This window comes from Dendronephthya gigantea, unplaced genomic scaffold (assembly GCF_004324835.1).
Source record: "Dendronephthya gigantea isolate DGI-Jeju-01 unplaced genomic scaffold, DenGig_1.0 000010F, whole genome shotgun sequence".
In the NCBI taxonomy this organism is placed as follows: Eukaryota; Metazoa; Cnidaria; class Anthozoa; order Malacalcyonacea; family Nephtheidae; genus Dendronephthya; species Dendronephthya gigantea.
The window spans coordinates 871,266-894,924 of NW_021163020.1; the positions used below are offsets into that span (position 1 = coordinate 871,266).

The 23,659-nt window shown below is 36.6% G+C and overlaps 4 protein-coding genes and 1 long non-coding RNA gene across 6 annotated transcripts; 1 reads left to right on the forward strand and 4 right to left on the reverse strand.

Annotated features, from left to right (window-relative positions):
• Positions 1-217: 217 nt before the first annotated feature.
• LOC114518335 (nematocyst expressed protein 6-like) lies at positions 218-3,288 on the reverse strand. The gene is made up of 10 exons (XM_028538311.1): positions 3,173-3,288; positions 2,914-3,033; positions 2,704-2,830; positions 2,370-2,467; positions 2,068-2,151; positions 1,831-1,985; positions 1,443-1,527; positions 984-1,010; positions 701-805; positions 218-430 (listed from the first exon to the last, which is right to left on the reverse strand). The coding sequence occupies exons 1-10, from the start codon at positions 3,249-3,251 to the stop codon at positions 321-323; spliced, it is 990 nt and encodes a 329-aa protein (XP_028394112.1). The 5' UTR covers positions 3,252-3,288; the 3' UTR covers positions 218-320.
• A 661-nt stretch (positions 3,289-3,949) lies between these two features.
• LOC114518429 (metalloendoproteinase 4-MMP-like) lies at positions 3,950-6,426 on the reverse strand. The gene is made up of 5 exons (XM_028538422.1): positions 6,123-6,426; positions 5,581-5,981; positions 4,934-5,226; positions 4,743-4,766; positions 3,950-4,252 (listed from the first exon to the last, which is right to left on the reverse strand). Exons 1-5 carry the CDS (start codon positions 6,255-6,257, stop codon positions 4,134-4,136), a joined length of 972 nt encoding a protein of 323 aa, XP_028394223.1. The 5' UTR covers positions 6,258-6,426; the 3' UTR covers positions 3,950-4,133.
• Positions 6,427-7,643: 1,217 nt separating this feature from the next.
• Positions 7,644-17,497, reverse strand: LOC114518202 (interstitial collagenase-like). 2 transcript variants are annotated; one of them, XM_028538151.1, is made up of 6 exons: positions 17,419-17,497; positions 9,507-9,732; positions 8,945-9,351; positions 8,387-8,682; positions 8,214-8,240; positions 7,644-7,940 (listed from the first exon to the last, which is right to left on the reverse strand). In XM_028538151.1, exons 2-6 carry the CDS (start codon positions 9,618-9,620, stop codon positions 7,825-7,827), a joined length of 960 nt encoding a protein of 319 aa, XP_028393952.1. In that variant the 5' UTR covers positions 9,621-9,732; positions 17,419-17,497; the 3' UTR covers positions 7,644-7,824. The 2 variants fall into 2 exon arrangements, with proteins under 2 accessions (XP_028393952.1, XP_028393951.1); XM_028538150.1 differs by lacking the exon at positions 17,419-17,497 and having other exon boundaries at positions 9,507-10,922.
• On the forward strand, positions 10,922-12,330 carry LOC114518203. The gene is made up of 2 exons (XM_028538152.1): positions 10,922-11,178; positions 11,426-12,330. Exon 2 carries the CDS (start codon positions 11,617-11,619, stop codon positions 12,301-12,303), a length of 687 nt encoding a protein of 228 aa, XP_028393953.1. The 5' UTR covers positions 10,922-11,178; positions 11,426-11,616; the 3' UTR covers positions 12,304-12,330.
• Positions 17,498-18,165: 668 nt separating the features above from the next.
• LOC114518425 lies at positions 18,166-19,139 on the reverse strand. The gene is made up of 3 exons (XR_003686483.1): positions 19,033-19,139; positions 18,746-18,810; positions 18,166-18,582 (listed from the first exon to the last, which is right to left on the reverse strand). It is a non-coding gene; the product is annotated as an uncharacterized LOC114518425 (long non-coding RNA).
• Between the last annotated feature and the right edge of the window lie 4,520 nt (positions 19,140-23,659).

Genomic DNA, 23,659 nt, shown 5'->3' on the forward strand with positions numbered 1-23,659 from the left:
GATGGATGGAATGAAGTCATTTATTAATAAAGCAGTACTGCATTTGTTCAGGTTAATTTGCTGCCCACATACATTGCAAGTCAACAGACTATAAAACATCCGTCAGAAGTGAATTGGATCTAACAAAACAATGCAACTTTCCTTGCAGCTTTCCTTGAATAGTGTGCTTGTACTTTCCTTGTATAGTATTTTTTATTAGAGTAATGAGCAAAACGGCTTGAGATTTCAGTAATGCGTTTATTTCATTAAATCATTTAAATGCTTTATAATGTAACAACTGTCAAGCTTATTTTTCTGATAAAGATCATCTTCTGTTAAGTCTAACATCTTCCACAAGTCTTCAAGCAATTTTTAATGACATATTGGTGGCTCTTGCATAATCTTGTCCACTTCGGGCAACTTGTGTTTTTGTCCTGACACGACGACGATCCTGTAAAAATATAAATGACCTTTACTAAAAGACTGCACAGCGCTTTACGTAAATAAAATCGTATTCTTAAAGTTACATCACGCCATTTAATTTGGTCATGTAAAAATTGTTAAAGTTAAAGATAGAAAATGTAAAAATGAAATGCAAGAATATCATAAATAAGAATAGAAAATACTCGAAAATACCAACTGTTAAACTGAGAAAGTTCTGAGTCAAAAGTTGTTTTCTAGTTTCACGTATATCATCACTATGATGAGCAAGCTTGCATACCGCATAAATTGCAAGTCTTCTTGCAGTTTCTCTTGACATAGTCGTTATTTGCACAATAACTTGTCCAGCGTGGACAATTTGTGTTGTTGTCTTTACACGATGATCCTAAGAAATAGAATAATTGGTCATCGAATTAAGTGTTTCAAAAAAATATCACGTTGATCTATTAATTCTAGAAAACTCCAAACTCTTCAGTAAAGAGGTGTTATATCTGATCGATCCGTAGAAAACGAACCAAGCCACGATGCATTCTGAAACTTGAAGGAAAACATTTCAGACTTACCACCACCACTTGTTGGTCGAGGGGTCGCTAAAAGCGAACGTAAGATGATTTATTACTTGGTTGACGAATACTGGTTCTTTCATGATTATCACCGTTGTTACTACATACATATTATTCAGTCATATGTGCGAGGGTGGGTAGGGTGTTATCAGGTATTCTAATATACGTCGTCATACATTTATGTCAGTAACTGAACTGAGCCGAAGGCAAGGCCATTGCTGCATGTACTATACAAAACTAGAGCATCTCACTAGAAGAAATAAGGGGTCCCTGGCTGGCTCGGAGATTTACATGGCCAGTTTGGAATGAACAGAAAACGTCCAATCACAGAATGTTGGTTTGTTTGTTCGACCAGGTTCGACATATTCCTTGCATGCATCATGTGGAATATAGAAGGTCACTGAGCTATCAGTAAAGTAAATCCATAGTTTTTTAAATAAAGTTTACAATGACAATCACCTGGATTTGCGCGACATTCCTTGGCATACATTTTATTCATTTGATTTGCATCCTCCGTACTCAGCCCATTCCTCTGCCCAAAGGTCTTAGAAGAACAAAAAATACCACGTCAGCCCTTTTTAATTTTGAAGTCTATACTATTATTTTTGTATCAGTAGGGAAGCTCCACGCTACGATAAATCTGGATAACACATCCAGTCAAGCTATATAGACCCAATAGTTGTTCAGCCAAAAGAATACGTGACACTCGTGAGTCATATTCGTTTCCAGTTACGTTTGTCTGATTTGTTTCCAGTGATTATTTCCATGCAGTATTAGCCACTGTTCTATATATAGTAAAGGGATAGCTCCAGGAGAGGCTTGCGTAATATGTCTTTTCACTACTCACTTGGCCTGCATATTTTGGTCTTGGTCTGATCGTATCTAGTCCACGAGACTTCTGGAACGCCCATTTGGGATAATGCATAACGCTGGCAAAATCATAGCGGGAACCCTGGTTGTCAACATTATGGTGAGGAACTTTACGAAATTGACTATCCATGCCTGTCGAAAGGAAAAGTGTCTCGGTGATTAGTATTTAATACCCGTCGTGATATAAACACCTAAATTTAGTAAACTACTTTACCTTGTTTAATATTGTTCCAAAGGATTTCGATAAAATCATCTCTGTCAGGTCTGGATTGCTCGTGCCAGAAACCCAAGGCATGACCTAGGAAGTAGAAATAACATATAACGTCAGCTGTCGCGAGTTTTGTGGTAGATCATACTAAGTCTATGCATGGTGTTTGCTTTTTGATAATGCTATATAGTGCTGATGCTAAAGATGATAGTAAGGATAAGAAAATATTCCAAATCATAACAATCTTGTTGCCTAAACAGTTGCTACATTAATTTATGGTCTACAATTAGTGAATTTGAAGATCTAACCGATTTCATGCACGACTGTTCCTTTTCCCCAGCATCCGGGGTCCAAGTTAATTGTCTGTTTTTGATTACCATTCCTTCCAATACCATTCGACCAGCATCTGTGAGGGAATCACTGCATGTAAGTTTACCGCTATATTTAAAAACTCACGGACAGGACTGAGTATTTGGAGGAATGGGCCATCTTCCTCCATCCCACTCCAAAAATCGCTTTGATACAATTATAATGTAATATTTTAGTTAATCCAGACTACAGACGTTCAGTTATGTTTTGCAGAAAGAACAAAATGAAGAGTTAGTATTATAATTCTCCTACTAAAGATAAAAGAAACCTTACCCTCCGCGTCCAGTGACAAATTCCACATATGCCGGTTCTCTGGTTCGTTGTTTGAAACGGATACAGGTCTTTGATTCCCACTCACTCACGGCAGCACGGAAGGCAGTCATTGCTTTTGACTGAGAAGCTTTAAGGAGAATGTAAGAATTGATGGTTGAAGATCAGCTCAAATCAAATTCAAATTATCATCCTTGCAACATTGCTACGTACTAATTCCGCTTGTCAATGTGTAGTAAAAGATTCCCCCGGGCCATCTGTTCGTCTTTCTTCCCGCTCTTGATAAGCTTGGCGGAAGAATGAGATCTCCTTCAAAAAGCTCGCCATTGAACTCTGTAAAATACAAGAAAACGTTTAAAATTCAATGCACCACTACAAAGTGAAGTTTAGGGGATTCTATATCGAATTCTAGACTATAGACGGTTTTTGTTAAAAGGTCCAGAAAGTAAAAGCATCCCATGTAAATTCACACCTCCTTCCGAAGGTTGTTCAGTATCTTCGGCCCAGCAGAATACTGCAAAGAACAAAACGACACCAACAATTTTCAACATGGTTTCTTTTCAAATGATCGGCGGCAGCAGCAAAGTGGAAAACATCACCTCTTAAAGTTCTTTTATAATCCAGCATTTGTTCAAATGATGTAAACAGTTGCCCACCTGAACTCACTCGAATTCGTCCTGCTTATTTAGAAAGCTGCACGGGTTTCATGAATATTATTTTGATGCAAACTTTGTTGCATATGTTCTGTACTTAGCACAAAGCCTCAGTTACCCTTGCGAGTTTACACAACTGTTAAAACTGATTAAACATTTAACACGTATAATGTATAACAATTATTTTGGTTGCCCCAAGAGTCGAAGACACAAGTTATGTTAAAATTTACCCGTAATTTAGAGGACAGTTCCATCTTTCTTGGGATAATTATACTTTACTTCATAATTTTTTTAAAATTTTTGTTTTTTAATTTTTCCGCTTAACTTTACTTTAAACTCTAAACCTTTTCAAAGGCTTCAATATATGTTTTACCGGATTGAATGTCTGGATAGGAAGACATTTTAATTATTGTAATAATCATTTATTTCATATTTTAATTAAACTAAAAGTTGGCAAATAGTATTTTGCATTTGAATCTATTGCCTGAACGCACACACGTATTCAGTTATAGATCTAGAAAGCTGAAACAATGTTGATTCAATAATTTTAATAATAGTTTAAGAACTTACTTCAACTCGAAGTTAAATTTCACCATTTTTATTATTTGAACTAATTTTACATTGAAAATAATGAGGCAAACTAAGACATTTTCTGTATACCACTAAATTACATTTTGTACACGTTCGTGTTTATGCATGTATATTATTATTATGCAATGTACTTACTAGATCTAAATATACGTATTTAAAATCTCTTGCTATGCATTGCTGTATGAAACATTACTGACATAGATTGCATGTGTAAGGACAGGTTTCAATCATGACGTCTGCGAAGTCTGGTACGCAGTAACCTTGGTTTTTATAGAAAGCACAGAGTGACGGGTCCTGATCAACGCAGTCTGCAATTGAAAGATATTTAATACAGTTTTGTTGGAGATTTGTTCAGATTTTAACCGGTTATAACTTGGGAAAAAGGGGGAGTTACTAGGATGTGTGCCCTTGTGCGCAGGTAGGCAGGTAGGCAGACATGCAGGTAGGCAGGCATGCAGGTGGGCAGGTAGGCAGACATGCAGGTGGGCAGGTAGGCAGACATGCAGGTAGGCAGACATGCAGGTGGGCAGACATGCAGGTAGGCAGGTAGGCAGACATGCAGGTAGGCAGAAATGCAGGTAGGCAGACATGCAGGTAGGCAGACATGCAGGTAGGCAGAAATGCAGGTGGGCAGACATGCAGGTAGGCAGACATGCAGGTAGGCAGACATGCAGGTGGGCAGACATGCAGCTAGGCAGACATGCAGGTGGGCAGGCGGCTTTGTTGCAGTTTACTGGTGAAGTTTCCGGTACTGGTGAAATTTTTACAGCAAAAAAAACAAAGTATGATATAACTCACTTGGATCCGCAGCAGTTTCCGGAGCTAGAAAAATAAAAGTACACATTAATTCCCGCCCGTGGTCAGTTATCTTTGACGAATAAAGTTGTTTTTAATGTAGGGATAATCAGGACGAATCACTGACAGTGATTATTCGGGTGATTAATCATAAAACGAGAAACGAATCTTATACACTGATCTATAGTTCGTACCATACAACATTCGCATTCCATTTATATCATCTTCATGCAAAGTTCCTTCAGAAGTGTTTTCACGGTAGACAGGATGCATCATCGCTCCTTTAACAAAGGAGTGGCCCAGGCCTAGGGCATGACCAATCTCATGAACTAACACCAATTTCAGGCTCACGTCTTTGTCACTTTGGACAGTAAACGGCTCAGCATCGTCTAAATGTATTCGGCCATCTTCTGGAAGGTACGCGTGTGCAATGATCCCGTCCTTGCCATCAAAATCCTGGGCACAGCCATGGCTTCCTTTTTCGAATCTAGAAATAAAATTATACGATCCACTCTACTCACAACCCAACTCAATGTCATTTGTCATTCCCGCGCATTCTCGCCTTATTTATCCTTTGATATTCTTCATTATCTTTCCTAGACTATCAAAAGTCCAACACGGTTTCATCAGATGACGCAAGCAAACAGCATCGATCACAGAGTAATAGATATCTTTTACTTACTCTGTGAGGGAATTTGCTGGGAAAAAACGTATTATGTCGTAGTTAACGCCAAAGCTTCCTAATATAATTTTTCTGGGGATTGTACTTCAATTTTAAGTAATTGAATTCCCGCCAAGGTATATTTTTTTAGATAATTGAAGACGTGATATAAATTCTCACCGAATTTTGATGTGAGCTTCAGACTCTGAGGACTGAGTAAAATCCAGCTGAGGAACAGAATCTTCCCACAATTGAAATGCTTCAGCGGCAATATCGTTTTGCTGTTGTACGGTGAGACCAGAACTGCTGTATTTTTCAATCGCGTACTTGATGCTTTTTGTCGTCCAAGCCGGGTTTAAATCATAACGACGAACACGGCGTTTTCCTTTATTCTTTTTCGATTTCTTTCCTGTCCTATCTTTGTTGCCACATCGACGATTAATAGTTATAAATTTCACTAAATCATCATCTGTGACTGTGTTGTCAAATTGATACAAAATCCTGAATTTGACGATGGCATTCTTGATCTCATGTGGACTAATCTTTTCCGATGTCGTATATCCATATTGCTTAAGGAATTTCTGAAAAAATAAATGCAATTCAACAGCGAACTATGTTTAATGTAATAGAAAAATATTCATTTCTGCCCGACAGGTTCTTTTGTAAGTGCAATAGCATTCAAAGAAATGCGACTAGAAGGTCGTGTATAATTCAGTACTCGCCTTCCAGTGACCAACTTTCCAACCTTTTCCATTGTCTCCTTTATCTGCTTTATCTTTATTTTTCCAGCTCTTGCTTTGAACAGATACAAAACACAAGCAAAGTATTGCGATGTATAAACAACCAGATCTCTTCATTTTTCTTCGAAGTTCACAGTTAAATCTTTCCTTGAAATGTTACCAGACCGTCGTCTTGTGTGTCTGGTTGTTTGCGAAGCTGCCGTGCCGTTTAAAAAGCTCGAAATCAATTTATTTCTAATTATTGCATAGGTTTTTATGCCCAATGGTTTTTCTGCGTGCATGGAGATAGACGGTTTACTATTAATATGGCAATTCACAAATTATGTTCAATTTATCACCCACGATAATAAATCAATTTTGTCGGCTATTACAAAGAGGTGATCTAGCATAAAGCTGGTTGTAAAAATAGAGTAGGTATTGGGGGTAATAAAAACTCGTTTAAATTAGAAATATTTACTTTCGTTTGCAGCAGATTAAATATTTCTTAAACAAAAGTGGTTGTTACGTAAAAACAGAGATTGAATTCATTATATATAACCTCCTACAAACTCCCCTCGGCCGCATTAAAGTTGGACTTGAAATTATATTTGTTTAGTGAGGCGATATAACCAAAAGAAAAAAGAAGATTTATAGAAACAAATCGAGCATTTCAACTTTTGCCAGCCAGTTCTAAACGAAAGACATTTTCCAATAAACTACAAGCACAAATCGCAACTCGCAACGAGTATTAGTTCAAACTAATCGCGGATCCAACGTTAGACAAATTACTGCAGCACAATTTTAAATTCAAGGTACCTGAATAACGATACTGCTAGTCCTGAATTTCTAAAGAATATTTTAAAACTCAAGTAAGTAACAATCAGTATTTTTTTGATATTTTAAATTGGTTTATTTTCAAGCGGCTTTTTATAGGCTAATATATTGGCGGATATGAGCGGTTGTAATCTCTTTTCAATTATCCTAAGTCAGTAATTGATTACCCCCCTAATATGATTATATGTATGAATTAATATTGTGATGGTATCAGTATTACTTTCAGTTACAGACCAGGAAAGCTGAAAAATTCGCTTCATCACCTTGGAATAGAGTCGAGGTTAGATCTCTAATGAATAGATTTGGTTGCGAAATGATTAGCGGACATGCACACACAATCATAAAAGATCATGTAAAGAAAAGTATCTTATATATTCTTTCAAGTGAAATTAAAAAAAGCTTAAATGGCCTTTTTGTTTTTGGTTTATCTTAAGATTAACAACCAGTTACAAAAAATGAAAGGAAGAACCAATTTGAAAGTTCGTTAACAAAGACACAGAATAAAAAAGGCTACAGCAAGATCATCAGGTCGCGAAAAGTTTTATGTTTGAGACCCAGTCTCCACAGATATCGCACTACGCATCATCGTCTGTCATTACTTCGAATAAAAACGTCAAAGATAAATTTACCTATTTTTTAATATAAATTAATCTTACAATGAAACATTGAGGCGTAAGTAAGACGTTGTATATATTACTCAGCAAATTCAAAATTTTCTACATGTTTATATATGTCTTAATATATGTCAGAATATTATTTTTCAATAAATGCTCTCCGGATTGAGTTCGACAGGTACTTCTGAGTTTTCTTCAAAATAACTACATAAATCTAATCGCATCTTAATGCACAAAATCTTTGCTGTCTTATATATTTAGCACAGTTCGCATGTTCGACGACACTTTTCAATCATGACGTCTTCGTAGTCTTCAGTGCAGTAACCTGCCTCTTTGTAGCGAGCGCAGAGTGAGGAGTCTTGATCAGCACAGTCTGGAAATAGAAAATGTTTAACAGTTTTGTTGTGATGTTTTTTTTCAACAAAACATTATTTATTCGGGAGGAAATGGCGCCTGGGTAGTAGTTACTTAGAAGTTAAGTTGGTCTGATACTGTTTTTAGCCATCAGCAGTTTGCCACGTCAGCGTTTCAAGTTGTGATCATGACAGGTAGGCTTGGCTGGATTGCAGGTTAAGAGTCAAGTCCTTTTCAATCGGCTGTTGCAGTTTTGAAGCAGTTTTTCTTTTATAAAGTTTGATACACTCACTTGGTTCCGGAGCAGTAGTTTCCGGGGCTGAAAAAAAAATTCCCGAAATCGTTGATACTGAATAAAATGGCTTCAAATGAAGGAATAATCAGGGCGAATCATTTACAGTGACTATTGCTTATTAATGAAATAACGAGAAACAAATCTTATAGACTGGTATCTACAGTTCGTACCATACAACTTCCGCATTCCATTTATATCATCTTCATGCAAAATTCCTCCTGAATTGTTTTCATGGTAGACAGGATGCATCATCGCTCCATGGACAAAGGAGTGGCCCAGACCTAGGGCATGACCAATCTCGTGAACTAACACCAAGTACAGACTCTTGCCATTACCACGTTGGTCAGTAAACGGCTCATCGTCGTCTAAATGTATTTGGCCTTTTTGTGGATAGTACGCATGCGCAAGGATTCGACCTGGGCCATCAAAGTCTTGATTACAGTCGTCATGATTTCCTTTTTCGAACCTGCAAATAAACGCTTATTTCATCTATTTTATTCATAATTCGACTAATCCTGCTATAATTTAAAAGCTCCCTGAATTGATATCTTGGGGTTAATAATTCAGTTTTAAAGTAATCTAATTAAGGTAATTATTTTATAGTATTCTTAATTGGTAAAAATACTGGCAATTAAGGACGTTCTATTTTCGTATTTAATTGCCTGAAAATAATTTATTTCTTGTAAATTCATTTTATTTTTGAAAAACGTAATTCACTGAATACTTGCCGGATTTTTATGTCAGCTACGTCGGGGTCTGAAGGAGTAAAATTCAGCTGAGGAACGGAATCTTTCCACAATTGAAATGCTTGGGCGGCAATGTTGTCTTGCTGTTGTTTTGTGAGACGAGAATGAGAACTGTATTTTTTAATTGCGTATTTGAGACTCTTTTTCGACCAAGCAGGGTTTAATTCGTAACGACGAACGCGGCGTTTTCCTTTTTCTCCCGGATTCTTTAACTTCTTATACATCTCTCCGTTGCCACACCGAGGTTTCTTAATAAATTTATATAAATCATCATTTGTCGTTGTGCCGTCAAATTCATTCAAAATCTTCAGTTTGTTCACGGCTTGTTTGAACTTATGTCGACTAGTCTTGCCGTCCGTTTCTGTATATCCATACTTAGCGAAGAATTTCTGAAAAAATTGAATGCAAAAGCGAACAGTATTTGATGTGATAGAGAAATATATAATAAATTATGAAATTGAAAACTAAGAATAATATAATTTACTTATACGTTTGATAAACACTTTTCAAACTAAGGACTAGTTACGAACAATCCAGTACTCGCCTTCAATTGACCAGTTTTCCCGTTATCTTCTCCAGAGTTAACGCAGCTCTTGCTTTGAACAGATACAAAACACAAGCAAAGTATTGCGATGTATAAACAACCAGATCTCTTCATTTTTCTTCGAGGTTCACAGTTAAATATTTTCCTTGAAATGTTACCAGACCGTCGTCTTGTGTGTCTGGTTGTTTGCGAAGCTGCCGTGCCTTTTAAAAGGCTCGTAACCAATCTATTAGTAATTATTGCATAGATTTTTATGTCCAATAGTTTTACTAAGGGCATGGAGATAGACGGTTGATTCTTACATAGCAATTTTACAAGTTATATGTTCTATTTATCACCCACACAATGAACTGTCGGCCATCACAAAGAGGTGATTTAGTATAAAATTGGTTGTAAAAATAGATTAGATTTTGGGAGGATATAGAAACTAGTTCAAATTAGAAATATTTACTTTCGTTTGTAGTATAGATTATATATTTCTTAAAAAATATTGGTTGTCGCATAAAAACGGAAATCTAATTAATCGTATATAACCTCCTATATATAAACTCCCCCTGGCCGCATTAGGTCCAAATCAAGCATTTCAGTTTTTTCCATTCCAGTTAAAAAAAGATAGGTTCCAAGTCAAAGTCTCGTCGTCAAAATAAATTACTGCTGCACAATTTTTAATTCACATTTCAAAAATTCTGAAAGCAAATCTGTTTTTAATTATTGCATATAGATTTCCATGTCCAATGATGTATCTGCTTGCACGTCGGTGATAATGCACATAATATTTTACAAATTATGTTCAATTTATCTGCCGCGATATAAATCATTTTTTTCGGCCATCACAAAGAGTTGATCTAGTAACAAAATAGATTAGTTTTATTGGAAACGGTTATTGAAAGTCGTTTAAATGAATAATATTCAATTTTGTTAAAATAGATTGAATATTTCTTAAATTACACTGGTTGACTGTAAATAAGCTTGCAACGGGAAAAAATCATACAGCAGCGCCAGCCCACTCATGTCGGAACCTGTTTCCACGCATATTGCATTGCGCATCGTTGTCAGCCATTACTCTGTCCAGTCATTGAGATTTTAATTGACTTTCTGGCAAATCAACAGGGCGAATGAACTGTTTACTGAGTCTACTATTACTTCGGCCATGCAGTCAAGGCCCTACAGTTTATTGACTTTATTCTTATATTGTGTGAATCTCTTGTATTCATGTTTTGTCTCTTCCACGATTCTGGATAAAGGAAATCCGCTTTCGAAGTGAACCTTGTCACAAAGCTAGCTTTGAATGCAGTCTTTTAATAATTTGCATGACAACAAAACTAACAAATTCTCAAGTTTAAATGATGCAATTAACGAGCACGTTTATTCATCAGTTTTATCTTACTAACTCAAAATAAATGACAAAATGCAATTTTGACACAGTCTTATACATCAATTTGCCGCAATCCTATGCACAAAAAGTGCTTCAGCACAGGGAGTGACTTGTTAGACTTTTCTTCATGAAATGAATGATGAGTTTAAATTCTGGCTAACGACATTAGATTCGGACAGAACAAGGCTTTGCATGCATGGTTGAATATGCAGCGATTTACTGTTTAGACTGAAGCGGTAACGGATCTGGGCTAATAACTGTGTCAACTCAGTATATTTACATTACAAGCAACCCAAGGTAAAAATTATAAAGCTTATAATAAACTTTTCTAGTGGAATTCTGATTGGAAAAGAAGATTGAATAACATTTCTGACGAAAGTTGTATTCTGCATCCATTAGAAGTTCGGACGTGTTCATGCAGTTAAAGTGTTTGTTTGGGTAAAATTCTTTCAATCGACGGCTAAGCCAAGGGAACGACTTTCATGATAAGATTCATCATAAGATCTTTGCTGGAGCTAAATTACAATTGTTTTACTTAAACAAGGTGCCATAACTGGATACGTTCACGAAATTGGAAACAGGGATTGTCATGCCGTAAATAATTACTCGCAACGGTAGAATTGTTTCAAGGTCTTCGCGGACGATTACCACTCTCAATCTAAATTTCTATACAAACATTGGGAATCCACATCGAGAAGTGAACAGTATAAAACAGGACAGCATAGTACCATTACCATGAGCAAAAGAAGACGGGATGGGCAGCAACTGATGCACTGGTGTAAGAACGGCGATCTTGTGATCAAAAACAAGATCAAAGATACAATCCTACGGGAAAATTTGCATGAAGAAAGATCTCTTGATTCCACTTTAGGTAGTCTAAACAAACATCAGAGTAAAGAGGAGAGACATTTGATAAACAAACGTCTTCAATTTGCAAAAAGAAGAGAGAAATCCCTGGCTGAGAAGAAGGAATCACAATTTTATTTCCAGAGGCAACGAAGCTTTTCTGACGGAGACGTGCACTTGAAGCACGGACGAGTATCGCATAAAAGAAACTTTAACGCTAAAGTGAAATGGCAGAAGGCAATTACAGTCGTCCGTTTTGCAGTACAGAGCAAAGCTGAGAAAAAATTTGGAGCAAAGACGGGCGCAGGAACGTTTCTTCCTAGGATTGTACAAGCCAAACCGAATTCCAGTCCTGGGGTCCCTCGTAAACAAGTTAACGACAATAATTTACTTTTACCACGGATTAAATCATCAACTACGGAAGACACCAAGAATTGTATGAAAGACCCAAGATTCTTAAGATTGCAGGAAATTTTATGCCTTAGCGAAGACAAGAAAGAAAAAAAGGTATCTTCTGGTGAAACTACTCGTGACAAAGATCCCGAGAGATTAAGAAGCCAAACTTTTCATTTGTAAACATGTATTATAGTATCAGTCGTTATTGTTGCCTGTGATCCTATGTAAATATTCAATGATTATCTACCAAAACGTTTCATAAAGAAACAATATGCGATTGGCTTCTGATAGGACCAACCGACACTTGAAAATAATACACTAAAAACTCGTATTAGTTGAATGTTTATCTGTGAACGAGGAGGTTTTACACAGATTAATTGTGTCCCAGTTTGGATCTTTAATGGCAGAGGCCTGGGTCCAACGTTGCACTTTTTGACCTGGGCTTAAGTCTCACATTGTCACCATAAAAAACTGCACATTAATGAAATTAATAATACAAAATTACAAAATACATACATACAATAATACACACTCATACTATACAAGAAGGAGTCCTAATCATTATTACAATTATTATCATTAATCTTCATTATTCAAACTTCAACTGAGCATATCCGTTTTGATTTATACATGCAGAAAGAGTATCCGTGAAAAAACCAAACCATCTTCTCACTTTATTGTCCCTCGTTATATGTATTTTTCATGCTCGTCTGGCTCCGATATTTTTATTTTAGCCAAAGTACATAAACTTCTGTTGCTCAGACGCGAAGCCGATGAAACTCCTTCGGACGACAATCTCCTCTTATAGCTCTTTGACTCAACCTTTCCACTCTCAGCTTCAATTTCCAAACCACCATTTCTTGTGCGTTCTTCACACTTTACACTGCTGGTGGTATTTTCCAATCTGATTTCTAAACTTTCAATTTGTGAAGCCGACGCACTTCGTGGTTCTACTGACTCTGGCTCATCGTCAAAGAAAGAAGGAACTTGCAATGTGTTTCCTGTATTCTTTGTATCAAAACTTTTAAGCCATTTTTGAACAAGCTGGTTGGTAGTGGAGGACGATAGTTCATCATTTATTAAAGAATTTCGTTTCGGCTGTTCCAAGCTGACGGGTGATTTATCTCGAGTTGGTGATCGTTGTTGAGCGGATGATGTCTTGTTCATCAAATGTGGCAAACTTTTGCTTCGGATTGATTTTGTTAATGCTCTCTCAGTTCGCATTAGTTCATTCTGACGTCTTTTTTGCTCCTGTTGAAGAGAAGACATTTTCTCTTCTAGGTTTTTAAAAAGAACTTCGTTTTTTACCATCAGTGTCGACAGGTCGTGATTTTTGCTTTTGCACGAAACGATATCAGGAGTGATTGATTTTCGTCGTCTGTGTCGATCACTGTGGATAAGACGTTTGGCAACCCTTACTTGAATTTCATGAAACGATTTATCCATGGTTGATGCAGTAACTAGCTGTCACGTTTAAGGTATACTTCTATGGAGTATTGTACCTAGTTGAAGCTCGAAGAACGTGTTTTGTACATTCGTGCATTGAACTCGCTTTCTTGATCATTAATCTGCACGTGATCATTTGATAATTGCTTGAAAATTGCTTTATATTGCTGCTGATTATTTTAGCCTTTTATGTTCGTTAATCTCTGCCAGTCAGAAAGGTATTTGTAATATCAAAGAAAAGTTCAGCAATACGCCTATAAGTACATCTGAATGGGCCATTTTCAGTTATTAAAATTCCACTAGTACCAACCAACAGTTTCAGGCTCTTCAGTTACTGGGGTTTACTGTCCCCTCCCTCCCCTCACTAGTAGTTATGTATCAATAGTTTATGCCTCCGTTAATCCATCCAAAATTAAAACAACGATACCAATTCAGACAAGCATATGATTTATCACTTGAGTTGTTGAACGTAATACTTTAAATATTGACTAAATCCCCTCAAACTCCTGTTGCCTGGCAACCCGCCACACGTAGAATAACAATTATACATGTTTTAGATTTCTAAATCAAATATTTACTGAACGTATATTCTTGTGTAGCTGTGTGCAGGACTATACAAACGAGGTTGGATCTTGTAACAAGTTGACGATCATCTAAATACATGCGTCTGCATATGTGATCTGGATCATACCATATGATTTTATCTAAAAACTGCATATACAATTGTAGGTTTGTTGAAATGTGGTTCTAGACGAAAGCGACAAAGATGGCTTCTGCAAATAATACTTACGCCATGGATATTAAATCCTTAAGTATGAAAAGTAGGGAAAGACTAATGCGGCAGTTTTTACCCGATATTCAAACATCTCAAGCGAAGTTGGGATATTTATATAAAGTGAGTCCATTTAACTACAATTCAGAGCATTTCAATACAGTTGAAATCCGTCGAAGACCTACGGTAACGACACGACCTTTGCACGATACTAAAGTGATAATGAAGTCCGGCTTCAAAGCTGCAAATGAGACGGAACCTCGGCCATCTTGGGTTATAAAACCGTTACAGTTCAGCGACAAAACTTGTGTGAACCCGAACGAGGAGTACACGGTCTACACAAAATTCTATTCATGGAGACATAGAGATATTGGGAAGAAACGAAGGGGTGCTTTACCGGATGACTCGACTGCGAGATCTGTTGTTACCATGGGTGATGACCTGTCACGGTCAAGAACCTTTGAGGAAAATGGGGACATTTCGGGATTAAAGAGGACACGCAGCGTTAAAACGAGTTGATCCGAAGTACACCCATGCAAATTGCAAACTAACTCTAGACAACATAGACAGCCTCATAATCGTGCTGATCCTAAACCAGCTTCCTGTTCTCCATGGATTTGCTTTCAGTGTTCAGCTTACGAATCTCGTTTCTAACTGGAATTATTTATAAAAAGTAATGCCTAAGGAACGACGAGAATGCGTCTTTTTTGAACATCACTAATTTTCATAATCATTATTTGATCATTATTATTATGATGTATACGCCTATGGTTAAGTCTCCACCACCAGTCTCTACATATTTATTTCTTTCACGCCAGTGTTCTGGGAGTCCAACCCAGAAGCCAAACACTCGCATTCAGTAAAAATAGTTCATGCATGTACGAATAGGGTTTCTCGTTTTTGTAAAATGCGCAAGAAATCTTTTCACAAATTAACGAGTACGCGTTTGGCCCCAGACATGGACACTGTTTTTTAAAGTCAAACGAAAAGGAGGGAAACCGGAGTGCCCGGAGAAAAACCCTCCAAGGTAACCTGAATTTCAGGTTACCTGACCGGCGGTCCGAATTTGGTATTTTGGATTTAGAAATCGTCCGTAATGACAGTTCAGGTTTTATTTATATGATTGACCGTTTTAGTTTCGCTCATCTGAGTTCAGTCCCAGGAATTTCATATTGGTATGTAATTCTTGAGCTGTCTGAATTGAATCCTGGTGGTGGTCTAACGTGCGTAGCTCGCATATCGCCCGTTGCAAAACACTGCGACAGGCTGTTAAAAATTTCAATCAAACTGCGCTTTGTCCGACAATGGCAACAAAAATTATTTCATTTATTCAAATGTTCATTTTATGATCATGCTTTTTTTGGAAAGCGTTTTGGAAAGGAAATGTTTCATATTCACGACTTGCATGCTTTTTCATCTGAAATCGATGCAGACAACAACACTCTTCTACTATCCCTTTTTAAAGACATGCACTTCATCATGCACTTTTTATCGGCTTTTTTATACGTTCTGGATTAAGGTTGATTGAAAATGGGGGAAATAAACGTAATCGGGCTCAACATGCAACTTACTCAATATGGCTAATCAATAATGTCTCTTACCTTTCGCACCGTATAATCACCTTCGGTAAACAGAGTACCAAACCAATTTCACTTGCTTCTCTGCCGCTAACTGCTTCATTCCAAAGTTGCGGTTCTTCTTTAACAACATCTCGACGGTGGGGCGTGCAAGGAATTAAAACAACATAGTAAGTGTGTCAAAATGCAAAGGGTTCACTTTTAAGGCAAAAGGGTATTAACCCGCAGTTAAACAGTACTCCCCCAGATACCCCCCATGATACAAGTGTAGTTATCATGCAGTGTAATAGTATATGATGTAATACAGGAGGTCTATTTTATTCTTATAAAAAAATTCATCATGTTAAAATAATTATATTACGTCTATTTTCCTCATGTTTGAGATTACCAAAAAAAACGAAATCGAAAACAGCGAAAAATTAAATATGACCAAGGGAAACAGAAGAGTGCTAGTGTCAAAACATCATTCAATCAATAATTTTTTCTTCATTTCAAAATTCAATAATTCGAATTTAAACGTTCAAAGACTAAAGTATAATTTTTGATGCCACTGACGGACGTCCTTCGAGAGAGTCGCATTACAACAGGCTGAACAGAGAACTTATATAATCATATAAGTACTCGCGATTATATTCGTATTAATCTAAAATTAGGCCAATACGAATTCGATAATATTTTCTCGTTGCGTGTCGCGCTTTGCTAAGGCTGAACAGAAGAACATATTTAAAGATATAAAACACTCGCGATTACTTTCGAATTATTTGCAAAAATTAGGCCAATACGAACTCGATAATATTTCATATTTTCTCGTTGCGTGTCGCGCTTGCTAAGGCTGAACAGAAGAACGTATTTAAAGATATAAAAACCGGCACTCGCCATTACTTTCGAATTATTTCAAAAATCAGGCCAATACGAACTCGATAATATTTTATATTTTCTCGCTGCGCGCGTGTCGCGCTTGCTAAGGCTGAACAGAAGAACGTATTTAAAGATATAAAATACTCGCCATTACTTTCGAATTATTTGCAAAAATTAGGCCAATACGAATTCAGTAATATTTTCTCGTTGCGCGCGCGTCAACTATGCTAAAGGCTGAACAGAGAAACTTATATAATCATATAAGTACTCGCGATTATTTTCGTATTAATCTAAAATTTATAGGCTAATACGAATTAGATAATATTTTCTCGTTGCGCGCGTTTCAGCCATGCTAATACATGTTTCACTTTCATTTCATCGCTTTAAAGCCATCATGCATCTTCCGCAGCTGTTACGTCGTTCACACACGAGTGACAAAACTGGGAATATTTCATCGAGAAACGTTGAAAACGCCCTCATAAGAGCTGTGAGAAATTTTTTATTTTCATGCACTATCGAAAAGGGTGAAATGTCACTTGATGTGTGAACTAGGTTAGACCACCAGGAAGAATCAATCCTAGAATAAATCATGCACCTATATTAATCATGCATTACTATAATTAGTATACCTATAGTATGTACCTCAACCAGCTTCTACTTGTACACCCGTCTCGTCGTTCGTCATCTGATCCTGCGACGATCCTTCATCATCTGATTCTGCGACAATCCTTCATCATCTGATCCTGCGACGATCCTTCATCATCTGATCCTGCGACGATCCTTCATCATCTGATCCTGCGACGATCCTTCAACATCTGATCCTGCGACGATCCTTCATCATCTGATCCTGCGACGATCCTTCATCATCTGATCCTGCGACGATCCTTCATCATCTGATCCTGCGACGATCCTTCATCATCTGATCCTGCGACGATCCTTCATCATCTGACAACAAAAGTATGATATGAATAATTTCCAAGAGAGAAATGTCACTTATGTATAAAGCACTCAGGATATATTATACCGAACCTCCAACACTCCAACGTCAGTCACTCGTGGCCTTCGCATTGCGCACGCGAATACGAAATGTCATGCACGTTTTAATACAAAATGTCATGCACGTTTTAATACAAAATGTCATGCACGTTTTAATACAAAATGTCATGCACGTTTTAATACACAAAATGTCATGCACGTTTTAACACAAACTGTCATGCACGTTTTAATACACAAAATGTCATGCACGTTTTGGTACAAAATGTCATGCACGTTTTGGTACAAAATGTCATGCACGTTTAAATACAAAATGTCATGCACGTTTTAATACAAAATGTCATGCACGTTTTGGTACAAAATGTCATGCACGTTTTAATACAAAATGTCATGCACGTTTTGGTACAAAATGTCATGTACGTTTTTGTACAAGAAAGCAAGAACACTGGACTATCATCTCCTTCTAGAAATACATATTTCATGTTTTTATGTTTTAGGTGCTCTGCGAGCGATATTTTTGTCCGGACTATATAGTCGTCAAGATGGAGAAAACACAAGTGATTGGGGCCCCAGAATCACTTGTATTCACTCCGCATGCACTTGATACGACCAGACCCATGCAAAAACCGAAATCCGAAAAGTTAAAAATCAAGGAGGTAAACAGAAGAGTATTCAGCATATTCTCAGCCAAAAAGCCAAATCCCATGCATATTTTACTCATGCAAATTTCATCGAAATCGAGTTTTGTATTTGCGTGCATAAATGTCGCCCAAGGCAGCTCCGACATCTCTCCACCCCGACCATTCTTTCTTTCTAAAAAAAGAAAACCTCGATAAAGCAAAAGATTCACAGACATATATAAAGCCTAGTTAGACTCGACATGGGCAGCAAAGGACTTATTCTAGTCTCGCCCACTGTGTACAAACGTGTTATTTCAAGTCACAAATGCAAAATACATGTATTAATAGAACAATACCTTTTATTCGCCGCAAGCAAGCGTTTGTGTTTCGTCTTTTCCATCTTTCGGCGCCGTAGTTCGTTCTGGAATGAAATAAGGAAGGAAAAACAAAATCAAGTTAACAGCTCACTTGCATTTGACATTTTTAATCGAAATATACAAGACATAGCAGTGAAAATCGCGGCAAGAATATGCCTCAAGTCGCTAATGTCTTTTGGCTATTCAAATTAACACGCCGATGAATTAATTTGCAAAGCCAAAGATCGAGCCAGGAGTTTCTTTAAAGCAACCATATGACAATGTACCTGAGCAAAGATTCTTCCAACTTTTCTCTACACTTCTTCGAGTGATCCTTTTCTCTTCGAGAGTATATCAAGTTTAGTTCTTCACGAATTCAAACACCTTTTATTACCCGAAGAACATTCCAACGGACAATGCACTTTATGCATCGATGAAACTAAGCAGCAAGGCCTGTTACAAACGTCATGCTTCTCATGTGACGAGCGCATTAACAACAATAGATAATGAGGCGTCTCATTTGATTAACTATTGTTTTTACTCATAATAAAAATAAGATTGCGTAAACATGGAATGGTATGAACCCCCAAAACACATGAAAAAATCAGTTACACAAACATGTAACAACGATTTGGCTAAAATGATGCTCACCCGCCAAAGTAAACTGATTTTCTTTCATGCGCGTCACTCGTAAGTTTCCTGTGTGTCAAACTGGAGTATAGACAATATGGACTACATACATATTGCTGGTTTGCATGGTTAGCGAATTATCATAATTTTTATGGCAGTTTTGTTTTTAATCCCCTCCCCCCCAAATAAAATATGTTCAACCATTCCTACCACTGGTACCGTCATGCAATGCGCTAAAGGCAAATTTAATTTGCGCCCCCAATTGTAAATTAGGGGCTGCTGCCTTCCTCGTTCGCTTCAGGCTCGCTCGCTGCGGCAGCAATTAAACTGAGCTTCTAGATCAAGCGAGTGAGAATTTAAAATCTATGTATTAATATTATTGCACACTATATTATAAATACAACTAAAACGTAAAAACAGGTTATTAAATTTCAAACTTGTCTAAATTTTATCTAGAGTAGAAATGATATAGAAAGGTTCGAGATAGAACGAACAGTCATAGGATATTTTTAGTGTTTACGTGTCAACTGCGTTGAATAATTTTAAACATAATATGTTACGGCACTTGATCCTTTTTGTATAGTAAATGGGGTTTATTTTTTCCAAATTGTGATCTAAATTAATTAAAATTTTGTATAACATATATCATTTGCTGATCATCGCAAATTTTAGCAACACAGTCGAGTGTATTTCTTTTATCATGCAGAATCTTACGCATTTCTTTTTAATCAAAGTAATATCGATACGATATGCTTCGATATTTCAGTCGAAATGAAATAAAAAATAAACCAAGTTGACATAAAAAATGATGATTCTTGTCAACTCTTGATAATCTCATCCGGATGTTTTGCAACAATCTTCTGTCGTTAACTTCAGTATTCAAACATAATTTCTTGTTTTAAAAATTAAATTTAGGACTGAGAAATATTTGAAAAAAACGGAACCTGCAAAGGCATAAAAACCTGAAGCAGAAAGGTCGGAGCCAGACTGAAAAAATATCGTAAATTATACTTTATCGTTCCGATATAGTAATCAGGATAAATCGTTTATCAAACCGACAAGTCTGTTCATAAACATGGATTCGGCAGCAGATAAAGCAAGTCATTTCGGCTTCTTCTAGATCGTTTTAAGACAATATGAATGAAAACACTCAATAAAATTGAAGTGGGTCAGGAAATTCCCGTGCTGTGTTTTAAGACTGCATTGTTCTTTACACTTTAGGACCTGCAAGACATCTTAGACAAACGCATTTTGCATGCACGCACGCTTATATGGTCGTGTGATTCCAGAGATCACGATCAGCATATGTAGATTGCTTTTTATCATCGTGACTATCGGGAAAAAAGTGTATTTTTTGAAAATTAAATAGCAATATAGTCAATTCTGTTTCCTGTTAATAATTTGCGCGAGAATGCTTGTTCAAATATTATATTTTTATCCAGCTAGCATGCATGTAGAAAAGTTTAATTTGTTCATTTGTTTTCTCGATGTATCATTGCTATAAATAAATGAGATGATGTCACAAACACGTGGTATACTACGGCTGGTTGCTTCACAGTATGACATACGTCCTGGCCAAGGTGACATTTATCTGCACAGGGGGTAAATTTTAGGGTTAGTCGTTGCGGTCTTGGCAAATCTTCAAGACGACCTTGTCCTTGTTTAAAATACCACCATCATTAGCCACCAATGGTATTGAGAAAAAGAATAAATTACTAGTTTTCATATTATATTGTATTCTATTATAAAGAGTGCCTTGCTGTACTTTTAAGGATCGGAATATTTAACTCCGCAAGCTTTATATGATGCAAATCTTCCGCTTTGGCCAAAATCTTTGAGCTATAGCTATACCACAAGATAAACTTCACGCCTGAATCCTGCCACAGAGAAGTATTTCATATAAATATTTGTCAGAACCACAGAGAGTTTTATAGATATACCTCATAGATATGTTATATTCTATTTTATAATTTATATATATACAGTATTTACCATCAAATTTAAGACAAAGAAGGACCTCGGCTTGGCACGTCCAACAGTAAACGTCAGGGAGTTATGTAATCTATCGACAAACGAAACAATTACAAAGAAGCATATAATTATATATCTAGAATGGAAAGCAATCGTTTAAGATATTGATTTCCAGCTATTTCGAGCCCTTACAATTCTAAGTAATATACTCGATCTATTCTGTGGACCTGAACAAATTGACACGTTGTGATTATAAATTTATGCTAAACTGCCAAGGTACCACCTGAGAATGTCTTCCAGATGTCATGCACGCAAAGGTTTGCCGCAAAGGGCGGTGCCGTGGCGAGTGAATTTGTTGTCGAGAGCGACAGGATGTCAGCTGGGTAATTATCAGTCTTCCTCTAAACACAAAACATCACATGAGGAGGTCCTGATTTATATGCAAACCTAATTTACTAATTTCGAGTTACACTGCAGGAAATAACAGTATTTTCATTTAAGACTGAGATGAAAATATAAGATCTTTTTGATGTCGGCTTAATTACATGGCAAACGAATGGCCATGGACGAAAATGAAAAGCAAAACACTGACATAAACGATTGATTCCAAGAAAAGCTAAATCATTTAAATCGTGAAATTCGTGGTTGACCATTTTCGCATTTACATTGTTTACTTTTCATGAATGATGAATTGTTGCAATGCATATGGGGAATATTGTACAGGAGAATTTAATATAACGTTGAATATTTCATCATCACATATAAAGACTGTATTATAGTTGCATGATCTTAAAAACTTCAAACCGGATCTATTTGACATTGTCTGTACTATACTATACCGATGATGTAATTCTATTCTTAAGAATCCTCAATTACAGAGAGTGGGCGAAACGGAATGTTGTAATTCATGAAATATATATATGCAAAAAAACAATCATGATATACGTACAACGCTATATCCCGTGACTTTGCTGTGAATTTTTTTTATAGGTGTGAAAGTGTTTATAATATATAGGAATGAAAAAAATCAATAACAGCTAATTCGATATGGGCGGAAGAAAGATTTCTTCATTCGAAGATTGAGAATGAACACGTTGATTAAAGCGAGCCGCAAACAGGAAACATTACAATAAATCATTTTAAATGTAAATAAATTTTAGTGATCACATAATACAAAACATTCACCCGAGAAACTCGTCTTTCAAAAAGTTAAATGGAATCAAAATTTTAATATGTCCACATAGTTATAATACACGAATATTTCGGTAGAAATCATTATCGCCTTCAAGCTTTGATGGACAATAAATTAAGATGCAATTTACGTACAAATCAGACAAGACCCGATAGTCTCGCCACAATAATGTAGAATTGTTTATAGAGTTTGATACCAGTAAGTTCTACATTACATACATGTGTAAAGGAATAAGTTTTTAGGAAAATCAATACAAAAAAAATTTCTCCACTAAGTCTAAGCTAGCCCAGCTGCAAGCGATTAAAGTTATTAAAATAGGGATTTTAAAATAGTTATTTTTAATCTGGTACTAAGTAAACTGTGTGTGCAATAACAGCGGAAAGGATCGGCTTATTAGGATAATTTTAGCTAACTAATGTTCTTGGCCCCAATTCAGTCGGCACGGTTGGTTTCAAGACTTTGCCGAAAGAGATCCAACCAATCCATCCATTTCATGGGCTCTGTCTTCAGTAGGTTTGAAGATGTTCGGTTTAACAATTATAAGGGAGACCATCGCGACTCAATATTAGGTCGATTTGGTCTTTTATCACTGTGTCAAAATTCAGTCGTAAATCATGTCTGACAATTGACGAGCTTTATAACTCGTCTCATATTACATGTTTTTAGTGGCATTCGATATTTTTAATTATCATTGCAGAACAATAAAAAACAATATTATCACTGCATATAATCCGGGCTTGCGGCAATAATTAATCAAAAGGATAGAATACAGTCTCACAAATACTTCAAGTAGAAGTCTGATTCCTAAATACTCTGCATTCTCTGAATAAATTCCAAGTATAATATCATTAATATGGCGTCGTTTTCCCAGCAAATTTAAACGTTTGTGAAAATATTCTCAACCCACTAGCTATTACCCATTCTTTCATACTAGTGCTTCCGCGAAAAAGGCGCCCCATTGCCATAATCCTGGGTATTGTCGCCGCGAGCACAAGACAATGAATTCACCATCACAATAGTCAAAAACAGAAAGAATTCCTTATTTCCACTCAATTCCGGCTCTCAAAGAAGACGGAGAAAACAGTCCTATTGAAATAACGTGATGCGGACTTTGATGCATA